Raw genomic sequence first — 16,570 nt, 5'->3', positions numbered from 1 at the left:
CCTCTACCATGCAAGTGGATTTTATAGCATGTTTTTCGGCTACTACTCAGCCTATTTGGCTCCGTAATCTCATTAGGGAGTTGACCGTCTTTGATTTTGTCAACAAACCTACATAGTTGCATTGTGATAATAACTCTGCAGTGTTGTTCATTTACAACAACAGATGTCTCAATGGGTCTAAGCATATGGAGGTCAATTTTTTTTACCATAAAGGAATCCGTACATAATGATGACGTTGTAGTATAGCATATTTCTACAAATGTTATTATTGCTAATCCACTGACTAAAGGTCTACGTCCTTGTGTATTTGAATGATATGTCATTAACATGGGCTTAGAAGCATCGTGAAATGAAAATGTTTAGTGAGAGGTCTTTAGTGTTTGCTCTAATAAAGTTTACATTTGTATCATGTTACTTTTAGTAACGGTTTTGATATGTATTAACTCTTTTACATTCAATGAAATGTTTATGAATGTGTTATTTTTGTATTAAATACATATCCGTTGAAAATCTCAAGGTATTGTGTAAACCTTGAGTAATGGTTGGGGCATTTATTTTTTGCCATATGCATATGTCTTGTTACACATAAAATATAGTTAACTATAAATGTCGGATATATGTGGGTTCATTGAAACTATGAGGATATTCTCTAGTGGCACATCAGGTTTCGTGACACTTAAAGTAAGAGGATGGTGACCGACAAGAAAGATAACATATAAGGTTTCTCTATTATTTGATATGTTATTCGTTTGCCACACTATCATATTAAATCCATATCAATAAAGTTAAAAAGCATTTGTGACCATGAATGGATCTGTTTTTTTTTTTTTTTTATACAGTTACTACCATGATTCGATGCTTGAGACTTTATGGAATCGAATTGACTATTAGGAATTATCTCTTGCTCAATATAAAGATGCGCATATACAGTACAATTTCAATTAATATAACCCAAGTGAGAGAATGTTAGAATATATTATTATATGGGCTTTATTAATTGTTATTGTAAATATTAATTGGTCTAATAAAGAAGAGATATATAGTTTCCTATTTAGTTTAATATGGAGCTGGACAAGACGAGCCGAGATAAACCTTGTATATAATGAGGAGATATGTTACAATCTCTATAAATAAAGCTCAAGTCCCTCCTCTAAACCCCAATATCCACATAATCTCACATAAAGAGTCGTTAGAAGCGATACGTGAGGGGTCATCTCATTGAAACTGGTGATACGTAAAGGGTGTCTCATTGAAACCGGTGATAAAGAGGGTCATAAAGAAGAAGCTCTTGAGCATTAGATGATCGCAATTCCGCATCAAGAACGATGGATTCGAAACAAGGTGCCTCAATTCTTCTATTTTATGAATCTGTTATTCGCGTATCTAAATATGATTATCTTGGATCGTTGCATAAAGTAATTAATCACAGCTAACATTCATCCCATCAAGCGTAACCAACTCTAGCTGAAAGGACAGCTCTGCACCGGCGGGGAGCTGGAGGAGCATGACTCCATACCGTGAACATCGCCCTTCTCATGAAGAGGAATTTGAGGATAATCTCCGGAACGAGCCAAAAGTTCCCAGGGTTGCCACAAATTCTTTGCCAGCGCGTACCAGCAATATGCTTTGAATGCCTCACTTTGCTCCCCAAGTGAGCGAGCCCCCTAGCCACTCTGAGCGCGACTCGTGTCCTCGGCAGCCAGTCTCCAAGGTCCAACAGATCGGCGTTGTCGACAGCTCTGCCACTAACGAAGGGACAGACTAGAAATCAATCCTTCTCCGAACAGCAGCGGCCATTCAGTTGAAGCAGAGAGGTCCTTAAAGATAGGCGCTCCTCGATGAGATCAGATTGGACGACAACTGTCGGCTCTTCGGATTATCCTGAGCTGGAGAATCTGGAGGTACGGAAGTATCCGTGTTTGGTATGTGAAAGTTTCTCGAGACTCCGTTTTCACCTCTCCAGTTGCAAGAAGCTGTGGAGTTTCCTTTTCAGATAATTGACTTGGACTAAGCTTGACCTGGGATTGCTTCCCTGAAGCTTCTTTGAAAGAGGGGAAAGGGAAAGAAAGGGGAAGAGATTGCTGAGATATTAAAGTCCATGTAATGCGAAGAGTACAAGATCAAATTCATTTGTCCCACAGGCAATGTCCCAATTTCCAGGTGTTTGTATTTAGCTATTTGACTTTAACCTTCAATTTTTCCATTTACGTAATTTGATCGAAATCCAAACAATCGGCGGGCCAAATTGTTGGTTCCTTCCAAATGATGGATTGATGGCTATGGATGATCGAGAGGTGATGGAATCGAAAAATTGACGCCCTATCAGTTATGGGCTGAACATGACATCCAACTCTTTGAATCATGATAGCTCCTATTTTAGCTGTTTCAGCATCTCTGCATGTAACTTTTGTCTGTGTTTTTGGGCAAGAAGAAATGATACCAAGTGGTTCGCGGTCGTTGAAATGTCTGATGATGTTTTAAATTCTCGATCAATGACAGCGATGACAACAACACATTGAGAAAATCAAGAGAAAACTGAAGCCCGAGTTTCTCGACCAGTACATGACTAACATAAATTTACAATGCTAAGGCTGTTCGCTTGCAGGACAAAGACATCATCTCGGTCCTGATAGCTCCTCTGGATCAATATGAGATGCGATGCCAGTGAGGGTGCTGCAAGATTGTGAACAAGTTTGCGAACAAGTTTGCCAGATATCAACTACTATCTCCTCCTTTTCACTCTCCCATCTTTCATCTAAGCAGCTTCCTTTGAGAATTTGGACCGCCTCCGACATCATGGGTCGTTTTGTTGGTGAAGATTGGATGCAGAAGAGAGCCAGTTTGACTAATTTCTTAGCCTCATTCTCATCGTAGTCTCTTCTCAAGTTGGGATCGATCAGACATCCCAACTCATTTTGTTCCAGGATATCTTTCAACCGCTTAAGATCATTGATTTGCTGCAACAAATTGAAAATCGGCAAGCCAGAGACGAGCTCAAGGAGCACCATCCCGAATGCATAGACATCATTCTTTGCCGAGAATTCTCCATGCATCAAGTACGCCGGAGGCATATAACAATACGTACCACATAGTTTATCGGTACGATATAACTCTGCTCTGGAAAAGGCCATCTGAAGGTTGTTCACTGCTTCCGTCGCAGCCATCTGGTGTGATGCCCCGGCGCTTTTTGGCTTCTGGATCTCCTGGTTCCAATCTTTGTGATTCATGAATTTTGCCAAGCCAAAGTCCCCAATGAGAGGTTCGAAGTTCTCATCCAACAAAATGTTTGAAGGCTTTATATCGAGGTGAATGATCTGAAGAGTGCAATCCTCGTGAAGATACGAGAGCCCTCTCGCTACTCCTACGGCAATGTGCATCCGGGTAGGCCAATCGAGAGCGGGTTGCCATGCAGTGCACTCCCTCAAATAGGAAGCCACACTTCCGTTGGCCGCCAATTGATATACCAGCAGCCACTCTACCGGTTCTGTTCTTGCCTTTCTTTTCTTGACAGGTCTTTGCGGTTCCATCGAATCACAGAAGCCGAGTATTTGGATCAGATTCCGGTGCCTGGCCATACTCCCGACCTGTACTTCAGCAAGTTTCTGCACTTCAGCTTCGCCGGAGAATAGGGCACATCTTTTTATTGCCGCCAGGGATCCATCAAGTAAAATTCCTCTGTAGACCTTACCAAACCCGCCATGGCCCAGAACATTCTCTTCGCTGAAATTGCCAGTCGCGACTTGCAGTTCGTCGTAAGTAAATTTGCGAAGCTGTACCTGTGGCCGAAGCAATTGGAGATCTGAGTCTGAGTCGTCGGAGGAGGAGGATTTCTTCGGCCTCCAACAACAAACCTCGACGGCAGGGGCAGTGAACCCAAAAGAAGCGCTTTCAGCGGCTCTGCCCGCGACCGCCATCGCTCTGGTGAAGGTCTTGCTGAGTGGAAGGCAAACAGTGGACGGCGGAGGAGTAGGCGGCGAAAACAGAGAGGAAACATCGGCATCCTCGGTGAGACCAATGGTGGTAAATTTGAAAACCATCTTTCTGATGCAACAGTAATTTGCTGATATGTGTTTGTATGGTTCATGCTCTGAAAGGGTGAAGGATTTGATTTTAAAGGGAGCCCATGCCCCCAGTTTCACGTCAACTGGGCTGTTTCTTGGTAGCATCCCGGAAGGCACCTGCTGAACTCATTAGCCCCGGAAGCATCCCTGGAATTTTCTCTCTCCGTGTTGTAACAAAGTCAAACATCAAGTTTCCGACAAAAAAGACAGTTCTCTCTTTAATTTGATGGCCCGATGTAGACATGGCCAAATGGGCCCAGAGACTCGGAACCCGCCCGGAACCGGCGGTTCCGGGCCGGTTCCGACCCGTTTAAAAAAAAAAAAGAAGGGGGAGGCACGGGGGAAAGAGCCGTTGGGCTTGGGAACCGACGGTTCCAAACCGGAACCGGAGCCGGCCCGAAACCGCCGATTCCACCTTTTCGTAAAACCGGAACCGGAGCCGGCCCGGAACCACCGATTCCACCTTTTCGTTGAATCGGAACCGGCGGTTCGGCCGAACCGACCACCTCAAGCATGGGTGAGGTGAGGGTGACCTCGCCCGCCCTCCTTCCATCACCATTTGTAGCACCTCTCTCCCTCCACAGTTTCTCTGCAAATCCTCAATCCGAAAGCCTCAATTCATCAAAACCCTAACTCTCTCACGTTGGCTATCATGTGGTTACCTGAGATTTTTTTCTTTTTAGGCGCAGCGGTCCCTGAGATTGGCCGGGCCACACCGGACAATGGCCGCCGAGGTCGCTCGACCTCAAGGCGACCAAAATCTAGCCCCTCGACGGTCGACGCAACCCAGGTGAGGGCAGCGAACGATGCGCGGCGCAAGGTGAGGCAATGGCGAGGTCGCGCAACCTCAGCAATCGGAGTCGAAGGGTTACAGAAGATAGATGAGGTTGGGGTTGAAGAAAATAAAGGTGTCGGCCCTCGCCCGGCAGCCGACGGAGGGCCGGTAGAGGGAAAAGGAAAAAGAAAAGAAAAATAGAAAAAGTAAAAAAAAGGAAAACAAGTTCAAAAAATGAAAATGAATTCGATCAAGTCCTTCTTTGAAATAATAAGGCCACCGCTTCGCGTTCTCATTTGGATTTTGCCCTATAAAATATTTCAACTTTTCAATAAACATGACAAATGGAGTTAATTTACCCGTGAGGGCCATAACTTCAGAAGCAACTCGCCAATCCGAGTGAACTCCGAAAATCTCCTGGAAGTGGAGGATTTCTCCCGTCTCCTCCCTCTCGCATTTCGCCATTCAAATGCATCTGAGCTTTCGAAGAGTTGCCTCCTCCAATGTCCGACTCCCACTGATCCGCCGCCCCACCCACAGGCTCAACTCCACTTCGTCCCCGCCCCCGGACCCCACAGAGCCGCTCACGCCGCCTCAGCTCAAGACCCTCGTTCTCAGCCGGTACGCCAAGAATGGCAAGTTCTCCGGCCTCGTCCCCCACGTCGTGGCTTCTCCCTCCGTCCTCCTCGCCGCCTGCTGGAACCTCGCTGCCCCGAGCCATCCCGACGCGGCTCCCTTGCCTCCGCCTTCTTCTCTCCTCGAGTTGGTGTCGAGGCGCTTCTCGCTCTCCGAAATGGGCCGCGAGATCGCCGAGGGCCGGTTCGATGTCGCGGCTTGCCTCGTCACCATGGTGCCCTCGAGAAAGAAAGGTGAGTCCCTGGTCCTGCCCAGCTTGAAACTGAAGGTCTTGATCGAGGCCCTTAGGATGGTTCTGGAGGTCATATATGATGAGAGGTTTGCGACTTTCGCTTACGGCGGACGGGTCGGCGTGGGGCGCCACACGGCTGTTCGGTACTTGAAGACCTCGGTGCAGAATCCCAGTTGGTGGTTCACTGTGAAATTCGACAGAAAGAAGTTTGATTGTGTTCATGTGAGCAAATTGTGTAAGTTCATTGAAGAGAAAATCGACGATTCTTTTTTCATCGATTTGATAAGGAGGCTGTTTGAGTGCGAAGCCGTGATCATCGAATTGGGCGGGTGTTATTTGGGGAGAGGGTTTCCGCAGGAGAGCGGCTTGTGTGCAATTTTGATTAACGTGTACTTCAACGGACTTGACAAGGAAATTCAGGATTTAAGGCTTCGATCGAATAAAGAGAATCTTAAGTTCGAGTCTAATGAGAATGTTTCAGATTCGACATCGAATGTGTTTTACAAGCCCGTGAAGGTGTACGCAGTTAGGTATTTGGACGAGATGCTGTTTATAACGTCAGGGTCAAAAATCTTTACTCTGGATTTGAAGAATAACGTCGTGAAGTATATAGAAGAGAAGTTGGAATTGAAGGTAGATAGAGTGAGAACTGCAATTCACAGCCCGACGATGGAAAAGATTGAGTTCTTAGGTATGGAACTTCAGGCAGTCCCGCCTTCTGTTTTGCATCCCCCATTGTCAGAAAAAGCCATTAGGGCTAGGAAGAAGTACCTGAGACAGAAGGAAGTGAAAGCTTTAGAAATGAAAAATGCTAGGGAGAGGAATAGGAAGAAACTGGGATTGAAGATTTTGAGTCATGTTTTCAAGAAGTTAAAACGGTCAGATGGGTTCAAATTTGATATTCAAATTGAGAATGAGGTCAATGAGATTTTCAGAACATGGGCCGATGAAGTGGTGCAAGACTTCTTAGGATCTCTGGAGGAGCAGTATAATTGGCATCGGGTGCTCTCTGCTGGAAATTTTCTTTCTTTACCACGCATAAGAGACCAATTGCCGCAGGAACTTGTCTTTGCTTATGACAAGTTCCAAAAGCAAGTAGATAAGCACTTGTCTCCTGTCAAAGCTATTAAGGCATTGAGGGAAGAAGAAAGGAGAGAAGAAGAGGACAGAGAACAGAAGTATGCGGAGATGACAGTTCATGATTTGACAAGATTGTGTATTAGAGTTGATGCACCCATTGAACTTGTTCGAAAGGCAGTTAAAATGGCTGGATTTACAAACAACATGGGTCGTCCTAGACCGATCAAGCTACTCATTGCTCTAGATGATGCTGATATCGTCAAATGGTATGCAGGTGTAGGGAAGAAATGGCTCAACTATTTCTGTTGCTGCCACAACTTCAAGATGGTAAAAACAGTTGTAACTTATCACATGAGGTTCTCTTGCATTTTAACTTTAGCAGAGAAGCATGATTCGACCAAACTTGAAGCAATTAAGCATTACTCCAAGGATTTAAAAGTCTTAGATGCATGTGAAAATGAAATTTTGTACTTTCCAACAGAAAGAGAGGTTAAGATGATGGGAGATAGAAACCTTTCAGATCCAAAGCCTGTTGATGGGGTTCTAACTTTGGCGCTGATTAGATTGGCTTTCGATTGCGGGCCACTTCATTCCTGTATTGCTCATTTCTGTGACCGTACCGATGTAGTTTTTTATCGGATCCGATTACTCCAAAACCGATTAAATGTAAACCCATTGAACGAGGAGAAGTGGATCTCGGGGATGGGTGCAATTCACGAGAGCTTGAATCGCAAATGCCTTCCCGTCTGTCCTGCCCATACAGATGATTTGTACATGGGAAAAATCACGCTTCAAAACATTGATGTTAGTTCATTTGTGGACGTGGATAATCTATGATCGGTTTGATAGGATTGGCCGTTCATCAGTGGTATCATGGTGAATTGAGACCTTCTGAATTGGGGTGAACACTGTGTATGGGTAAGTGCCCCACCTAAGCATCAGCTCTCATTTGGGTTTGCTTAGATGTCTATTTTTTCTCTCTAAATGATCTGCTTATTCTTGCCGAGTGGGGTTGCCTCAATTGTGTTCGATATGCATTAATATGCAATATAGTCTAGGTGTTGTAAGCATTCTAGCCACCAGATCATGTGCTTGTTTTTATAGCTGGATCCTTACTTTTTATTGGCCATTGACTTCGTTGTTCCCTTATAAACGTGCCAGATTGAATAGACCAGCAAAAATGGTTTCTACTTTTAATTCTACACTTACGTTGGTTATTCCACTAAATCAGAATAATGCAGGCACAGTTTCCTAGCTGTTGGAAAATCTGAACTATATGGCATGTTTAATCCTATGGAGACGAGTGATGTGATGGACTGAGTCCAGCCGTAGAACTCAATTTTAACCTCAAGCATCTTACCCTTAATGGTGATTATATTGCTCAAACTAGTTTGTTAGTTTTAGCTATAATGTCTGCAAGAACTGCAACATTTACAAATGACTTGTGTGCCTTCTTGCCTTTCTTTTAAAGTTTTGTGTGCGCTCATGTGCAGGTTGATACCTGCAAGCCTAGATGTAAACGTCCCTACTCCCTAGTCCCACCCCATCCAGTGCCAGTAGGCCAAATGGCGAGAACGCCCTTCCTGTGTCACCATTTGCAATGCCAAGATGACTCTTCCCAATGATGGGATATGCACCTCTCACCTTAGACTGTCAGGTAACGTACTGGATATGCCTTTGGTCTTGAATTTTGACGGTCTTATGTATTAACGCCGTCATTTCTCGCTGCAGATTTTTTAATACTAGCTGAAAATAATTCTTAAGATGTGGCCTACCTCAAACTGACCTGACATCTTAGATATACTGAACTAGACGAAAACCATAATGATCAACCCGAGTGAGTGAGTGGCAAACTCACATGGGGATGATTATAGGCACAGGGGATTCGTCATAATTCATGCGAAGAACTAGTGCAGATATTCATGAAACTCGACATTGAGGATCATCATTACCATGCTGCAAAGAAGAGAGAAGCATTAGCCAGACTGCACCCAGAACTGAGTGACATATGTTGCTCAGAACATCATCGAAACCGAGTATGTGCACTCTTGGTCCTGATTTTCTTTTTTTTTTTTTATCTTTTTTTCTTTGCCAGTTTACTTTAGAACATCTCTTGCTTACCACCTTTGATTTGTGTTTTGCAACCTAGATCCTGATGATTTGCTGTTCAAGGTCAACCGTAACTGTTTCCTGAGGTGGTAATCCCTCCAAAGCTAATTTTGTTATTGAACATTGCCTATGGCGGATGATACATTTCATTTACTGCTGCAGCTAGCAGGAATTTGACTGTCTCTGATTTATTGGTTGTGTTTGCCGAGGAACACAGACGCATGATACAGCTCGTTTATGAGTTGCTCAACCCTGATGTCAGCCCTCTCTGCTTACTCTGCAACCCGTAGTGAATGTAGAAAATGAGGAAAATGTCCTAAAAGGATCATCTTGGCCGAGAAAACACTTCTGGAGCGAGATGAGATGACAACTCAGAGACGATGCCATTGAAATTAGGGTCGGTGTCCAGTCTGATCAGAGCCACATCCTCTTTTCTTCCTCGCCTATCTTTCGTCCACGCTGTTCCGTTAAAAAATTTGGACTACCTCTGACATATCGGATCATTTCTTAGGGTAAAATTTGGTGCGTAAGAGAACCAGTTCTCACTGGAATCACCCTCCCTTCATACTTGTGTCCATCAGCAGATCCAACTATTTATCTTCCACAAGTTCTTCCATCCACCCAGTCAAATGATGAAGCGTTCTTTCTCATAATGAGAGAAAGATCATTATGAATATAGCCAGATACGAACCGTAAAAGCAACAGCTCACAAGCAGAAGCATTAGTCTTCACAGAGCATCACCTTCAAAAATGTATGCTCAGTACCAAATATATAATAAGTACAGTGAGAATGTTCAAAACTGTACGGAACCAAACAGGCCTTCTCTTCGATATACTCGTCACATTTTCAACTTCACATTTGATGAATTTTGACAGACTAAAGTCCGCAATGAGAGCCTCGAATTCCTTGTCCAACAAAATATTTGAAGGCTTTATGTCACGATGGATTATCCGAATATCACAATTCTCATTGAAGGATCAAATGATAAAGACATTGTTGAGAAAAAGATGGCTTTTCTCGGATGAAATTGAGTACCTCTACGGGATAGACCTTAACAGAAAACTGAAGAGCGTAAAGGTATTCATATTACAAATTTTACTTAAACTAATCAAAGGCAAGCATGACATCATTATGAACTTAAAAGCCCCAAAGTATGAAACCCCAAAAAGAGGCTAGTCATCTGAAAAAGTATCTAAACATATCCAATATAAATTTTTTGTGAAAAACAAAAAGAAACAAGTATGATAAAGAGAAAACCGAACTGTGCAAAGGCTTTTAATTCTGCGAATTGCGCCAATTCCAATTTTAATTTTCTAGCTACTTGTTTCATACTAAGATGTTTTAGTTTGCCAAGTCTCTTGTCTACTCAAGGAAAATCCCTAATTGGACTCCAAATTGACAGGTTAGTGTGAGCTTATCCATTTATGGTTGACTGATATTATTCATTATTATTTGGCTATTGCATTTATTTTTTCGGTGGTTAAATTCTACTGCGGTGACGATATTGTAGGGGAGGTCTTGCGGAAAAATAGCTCGGAGTTTTATAAAACATTCTTGGTGGAAAAATAAAAAGTGAATGAAAGATCTCACGGCTCATGTCACGTTGAGGTATTGCAGAAGAAAAAACTGCAGAAACCCCCTTGCTACACCTAGTTTGATGGGCATCCGAGTTTGGCCACTTGAGAAGGGGCAGCAAATCCAACCTGTTGTCTGCGCGGCCGGTGCTTCCATTAGCAATGAGCCAGAGCTAAGCCAAGAAATGGATACATACAAGGAAGTACTCTTTGCTGTTTTGTGTTCATTTTCACAAGTTCCTGCAATTGTGCTTTCCTTGCAAGAGCCGATCATTTGGAGCAGATTCTGTCGAATGGTTTTCTCTGGGACTAGCAATTCTGCTCTAAACTGACGCACAGACGAAGCAGGAGGCTTGCACGGCTTGCATCTTCTAAACCGCCACTGGGGATCCATCAGCTAGCCGGCCTTTCAATAGACCTTTAGCATATCCACCTCCACCCATTAAGGTTTTCTCTCACTGAATTGCCGGTTTCGACTTGCAGTTCATGATATGTAAATCTTTAACTGATGAGAGAACACAGAAGCTACACATCCTCCGAATGCTGATCCTGAATTCAAATGTCGGCGCAAATGTACTGATGAGTTGACGATGTAAACATTGTAAAGGGACAGCCTAATGCAAATACCCGTCGAAGCTACGTAAAGCCTGCGAGATTTTTGTCCAAGAGATGCAAAACCCATGACAGAGTTTTCTTTTCCTTCTGTACCTGGAATGGAACTCAGGTTAACAGTCATGAGTCGAGATAACCTTTTCACTGAGTCCCAGATGATTTTATGAGCTCCGTGATTCAAGAATGATGAGAAAAAACAAAAAATAGGGAAGTCTGTCAGATAGCCGTGTGACCATCCCAGCCGGAACGCGCCCAACTGAGAACGATCCTCTACAGCTCTTGATGGATCCAAGCAAAGGACCCAGCAAAGCCATTAATCACGCTCTGATCACACGGCCACGATTCATCCACCAGACTTTAGTTCCTGTCTCCTTAGTAATCAAGGATACAGAGGTACGAGCCTATAGAACAGATCCTGTTCAAGTAAGGTCGTGGCTTCTGTCCCTCACTCCCTCCATTAAATACCGACTATCTTTCAACCCAACTGCCGATGTGGGACGTCCGACAGAGCGTGAACGTCAAAGTGAAGGATGCTTTTCTGTTTACAGCCCAATGAACCTGTCTTTTACGAGCCCAAGTCCAACACTGTTCTCAAAGCCCACTTGAGAGAGAGAGAGAGAATTGTATGAGGACACGTGTCATTTCCTCCTCTCTTTTTTTTTTGTCTTTTTTTTTTTTTTGCTTAGAAAAATTCCATTTCTATTTTTCGGTTACTTTTCAACTTGCCGATAAGGGAGAAAAGCTATGAGCCAAATATGAATTTATTCCCAAATATTTCAGTGCTCAACGTCAAATTAGCAATTATGCATATCTATTTAAAAATCGATCAATTCGATAAATATCCTTGTTTTTCATTATTTTCTTTTCCTTTCATGATTACAAAAATAAATTCTATCTACATTGAGCTTAAACGTTAGAATATGGATAGAGAAAGTAGATTAAGATTTTATCTCTTACTAGGTTTATACTTTAAAATGATAAAAAAAAAAAGGAACTATTTTAAATTATAATCTTCATTAGCATGATTTTTTTCTTTTCAATGTGAATTTCTTAGACGTAGTTGTAAACAACGAAAATTTGAGCCGAATATAAAATGCCAGCGTAAATATTTTAGTGTTCAGGTTTGATTTGAAAGCATAACTCTCAAATCAAATTAGGACATATATGCATGGTAGAACAATTAAAATTGAACGAAAATATCCGTGGCATCAATAAGCTAAACCAAATTAGCATAATAACCACGTCAACTCCGATATTTGTTTAAAACGCTAAATTTGGTCTAATCCTTCTGAAGCAATGGAAATTTTCGAACTGTTGACCATGACCATTTCGCACTATTTGAATCCGAACGTGTGGGAGGAGATATTACTTTTGCTTGTTTTGAAAAATATGTGTACCAATGATCCATAACCGAGCGATAATGTACAAGATGGAGCTTGGATGGAGAAAACGAGCTCCACCATAGTCCAAATGACCCAAAGGCCAGAATCAAAACCCCAAAAAAAGGTTTGAATGTTAGAGATGGACTCCATGATACGCCCAAATGCAAGCCCAGTGAAAGAGATCCTCTGTCAATGAATTGTGCCCTAATTCAGACCCAAAAGGAAAACAGAGAAAATTGTTTTATTCCAAGATTCATGCATTGTTGCCATGTACTACATTGCGTGTTGGGCTCTTCTTGAGCTTCCATTGATGAATGTAGTAGTGTCCTGGAACATTGCTTGCGCGAGCCAGTTTTTAGGAAGAGAAAGCGCATATTGCAACACGTTCTTCTTGGGATGGCCGAAAGAGAGTACATGTACTTCTTTTGACAAAAGTTGTATGCTGACCCATCATTCCAATGCACTTATATGCAGTGTCGGCTGAATGAAGGTTGGTTTTAAAACTTAATGAGCAATGAGGGATCCAAAGACCATCCAATTCATTGACCCTTTAAATCAATTCCCGACATGTACAAGGCATCGGACCAAGAAGAGCAACATCCTCTCCTAATAGATTTAATGAACCTAGAGTCCATGGGAGTGGGCACCGGTCCTGAGTTGAATCGAGAACCAGATCAAATAGGCCGGTGCTAGGTGACTCCCACGGAATCAGTCCAATTCCTGAGTTCCAAAAGTAGGACTAGATTGACAAAACCGACCCTAAGTATGTTATCTTTATGTATTTTATTCGGAAAACCGTCAATTAGTTTACTTGTAGATGTAGTTATTGTATTCTCCTATGGAATTATCATTAGACTTTCTTTGTAGAAATAGTTATTTCCTTGTAGGAAACAAAAGAAACCCACAAATAAAAAAGGAGAAACACTATCGATTCCCGAGTTTCCCTACAACCGTCTCATATCATTTGGTCCAATCCAAGCAAGTTCCAAGGTCAGGTGGGACATTCCCAATTCCACAAACTAAGAACCAACCATGCCCGGTCTTGTTCCAAATTATAGGGTGAGAACCGACCTACCCTAAAACTTATCACCTCTATGATCACCTCCTCTACAAACTCAAAATCCATTAAACAAGAAGACAACAGAAAATAGTGCTAAAATTAAATGATAAATCAGCTTAAATAGTTGGAGTCTGAATATTGCAGCTACAAGAATTGGTCATTTATACATAGAAAAATCTAAAATAAAGGCATAAAGTGCTCTTATTTTCTCAAATAAAGATATGAAATTGACTTTGTTTCACATAAAGGCCTGAAGTGCCTTTACTATTACAAAAAAGGACACCAAAGGCATTCTCATCATTTATTTTTATATTTTTTCCTTTTCTATTATTGTTTCTTTTCTTTTTTTTTTCCTCTTCCCTCCTCGGGCCATCACCGAACCACCGACAGAGGTCCCCGGACTTAGGCTAGGGCCACCCTTGCCGGGGTGGGTGAGAACCACCCTCGTCGAATCCGGTGAGGGTCACCCCCATCAAATCTGGCAAGGGTTGCCCTCGCCCGATGCCGAGGAGGGCCATCATCACCCTCTCGCCTATGGCCGATGATAGGCGAGGGAGGGGAGAGGAAAAAAAAATGATAAACAAAAAAAAAGAAATTTAAAAAAGTAAAGGACGAAAATGCTTTACCATCATAACTTTCTTTGAAATAAAAAGGGCACTTGAGCCCTTTATTTGAGAAGAGATGCCCTTCAATCTCTTATTTAAAAAAATAATGACAGTTGGTACCTTTGTTTGAAATTTTTCGTAAACAGACGATTAAATTCAAATGAACAATCGAATCAATAAAATTACCAAAATCTTATAAAACAAGCAAATGTCATATAAGGTGATGTGAAGCTATGTAGCACCGACACGCCAAACCCCTCGGCGTGTCGGTGTCGGACAAGCGTCGGACTCGGACACGCGTCCGACACGCGTCCGACACGCGGTCAACGCGTGTCGGAGGTCCGACACGTAGTCAATGCCAGCGACACGCCGGGGGACACGCGACTCGGTGAGGAAAGAGGGCGGGGAAAAGCAGATCCGAAGGGTAGAGAACGGTGGGGGAAGGGGGAAGAGCGTTTCGGGCCATGAGAGAGATGAGAGAGGGAGCCGGTGACGCGAGCGCCCAAGCGGAGAACGGCCGTCGTGTGCGCTGGAGCAAAGAGAGCGAACGAGCTGGAAGACAGAGCGAGTAGCAAAAATCATGGTGGTCGACGCCGTGGTTGGTTTCGCGAGACAGAGAGGACTGACAGAGAGAGGGGGGTGAGATTTTTTCAAGAAGTGAAGAGACAGAGAGGGGGGCAACAGAGAGGAGAAAGAGAGGTTTTCGGTGGTGTTTTCAAAACAGAGAAGAGAGAGAGAGAGAGAGAGAGAGAGAGAGGAGGAGAAAGGTGTCAGAGATTTTTTAAAAAGTAAAGAGAGAAGGGGAGGTGACGTGAGAGAGGAGAGGAAGCGTGCATATAACAGGATTTATTTTTTTATTTTTTATTTATTTTCTAGGCTGGTTGGGATCAAATTACGGAGGTATTCATGGCATGAGCTTTCTTTGGATTATAAGAACTCTTTTAGTAAATTTTCTATTTTATAAAAAATTATAAAAATAATAATATATCATGCATATATAAAAAATATTCATTTAATATACAACGTGTCCTAACGTGTCGGAATTTTCTATTTTTCGAGAAATGACGTGTCGGCGTGTCGTGTCGTGTCGTGTCCCGTGTCCCGTGTCGTGTCCGTGCTACATAGATGTGAAGTTGTCGGGCGATCTAACAAAATATTTTCCGAGCACCGCAAGCAGACAAGAATGAGAACCGTTGAATGTGTCAAAAAAGTCTGAGAAAGAGTTGAAAGGAAGCTGATTTGACAAGACCACCCCACTCTCTGTCGGCCTTGTTTTTACTGATTATTTCCTTTTCCGCCCTTAAAGTTTTGTCGCACCATTATTATATCAAAAGCTTTCTTTTGCTAAACTGCCCCCACAATGATCGATTTTGCAGGCGGGGGCCTCTGGCTCTGTTGATGAGTTGTGGACCTTGCGGTTGACCCTTGGCTTGCCTCCTTCCGCCTCCGTTCCTTTCTATTCCATACCTTTCTCCTAGCTTTGCGGTTACTGTCTGGTTCATGATGAGCTCTCCCTTTGTTTTTTTGCTTTTTCATCTCTGTTCTTGTTTGGTCAAAAGTCTTATTTACGGGATCTGGTTTGCACATATGCATCGATTTTATCATTTTGCCCCTTCCCATTGGACATAGGTATTGGTGTTTGATTGTAAAAAGCGATGAGCTCACGGACGAGAATCACAAATTTAGTACTGAGATTATGTCTCTGGCTGGAGGCCGATTCGTGTCGGTCTCGACTCTAATAATGATGAAATGGCTCAAAAGAGGATGGGTACAGAGATATATTTGTATATTTTAGCTCTCCTTGATCACATTAGATAGAAGGATTATTATGAGATTTCATAGTCAAGACGTTTCGAGAGAGTTCTTTATTAGATTGGATTCACGCGAATTGCCGTAAATGGAGATTGTCCACACGTTAAACTTGATGTACTATAGTACCGCTCTTCTTAAAAATGCATGTCGTGTGCATTATATCAAGTGTTGGTTCACTCTGTTTCGCAACAACTGGAATTCAAAAGTTAGGTTCGAAAGTCATGTGAGAATAATAGCAATGGAGCAAGTATTTTAGAGCGCACAAGGGACGGCATTTCACAACTCAGCTATATAACTATATATACCAAACGAACGTGAAGTGTTGCTCCTTGTATGCTTGCTGGCACTCAAAATAATCTATCCATCGGTACACATGCTACACATGTGAGAAAGTAGTCACGTGCAAAATACATGGGGTTTTCTATAGGAGTGAATCAATGAGGAAACTTTGGACAAAATTATCAACACCAGCACAGGTTAATGCCATGTATCTAAATTGGCAAGATATATTAAAGATGGACAAAGAAACTACAAATATTGGCGCAGATGAAGAATGAACTCGCTAAAGATCCAAATGTTTTTCAAAGGCGTGCCAGAAAAGACAAATATTTGCCTTTGAATCCTTGGTGGG

At 42.7% G+C, this 16,570-nt stretch overlaps 2 protein-coding genes and 1 non-coding gene across 5 annotated transcripts; 1 reads left to right on the top strand and 2 right to left on the bottom strand.

The window, feature by feature from the left end:
* Nucleotides 1-2,457: 2,457 nt before the first annotated feature.
* LOC115737813 (BRASSINOSTEROID INSENSITIVE 1-associated receptor kinase 1-like) lies at nucleotides 2,458-4,101 on the bottom strand. The gene has a single exon (XM_030670166.2). The coding sequence runs from the start codon at nucleotides 4,035-4,037 to the stop codon at nucleotides 2,616-2,618; it is 1,422 nt and encodes a 473-aa protein (XP_030526026.1). The 5' UTR covers nucleotides 4,038-4,101; the 3' UTR covers nucleotides 2,458-2,615.
* A 1,117-nt stretch (nucleotides 4,102-5,218) lies between these two features.
* LOC115737791 (nuclear intron maturase 3, mitochondrial) lies at nucleotides 5,219-9,143 on the top strand. 3 transcript variants are annotated; one of them, XM_048282428.1, is made up of 5 exons: nucleotides 5,219-7,702; nucleotides 8,278-8,441; nucleotides 8,701-8,820; nucleotides 8,934-8,979; nucleotides 9,111-9,143. In XM_048282428.1, the coding sequence occupies exon 1, from the start codon at nucleotides 5,306-5,308 to the stop codon at nucleotides 7,619-7,621; it is 2,316 nt and encodes a 771-aa protein (XP_048138385.1). In that variant the 5' UTR covers nucleotides 5,219-5,305; the 3' UTR covers nucleotides 7,622-7,702; nucleotides 8,278-8,441; nucleotides 8,701-8,820; nucleotides 8,934-8,979; nucleotides 9,111-9,143. The 3 variants fall into 3 exon arrangements, with proteins under 3 accessions (XP_048138385.1, XP_030526001.1, XP_030526000.1); XM_030670141.2 differs by having other exon boundaries at nucleotides 8,934-9,143; XM_030670140.2 differs by having other exon boundaries at nucleotides 8,516-8,820; nucleotides 8,934-9,143.
* A 2,147-nt stretch (nucleotides 9,144-11,290) lies between these two features.
* LOC115737857 lies at nucleotides 11,291-11,513 on the bottom strand. The gene has a single exon (XR_004015067.1). It is a non-coding gene; the product is annotated as a small nucleolar RNA U3 (small nucleolar RNA).
* Nucleotides 11,514-16,570: the final 5,057 nt, after the last annotated feature.

Source organism: Rhodamnia argentea, chromosome 7 (genome assembly GCF_020921035.1).
Source record: "Rhodamnia argentea isolate NSW1041297 chromosome 7, ASM2092103v1, whole genome shotgun sequence".
In the NCBI taxonomy this organism is placed as follows: Eukaryota; Viridiplantae; Streptophyta; class Magnoliopsida; order Myrtales; family Myrtaceae; genus Rhodamnia; species Rhodamnia argentea.
Note: the sequence above shows the minus strand (reverse complement) of the source record. Positions and strands in the feature narration are given on the sequence as shown.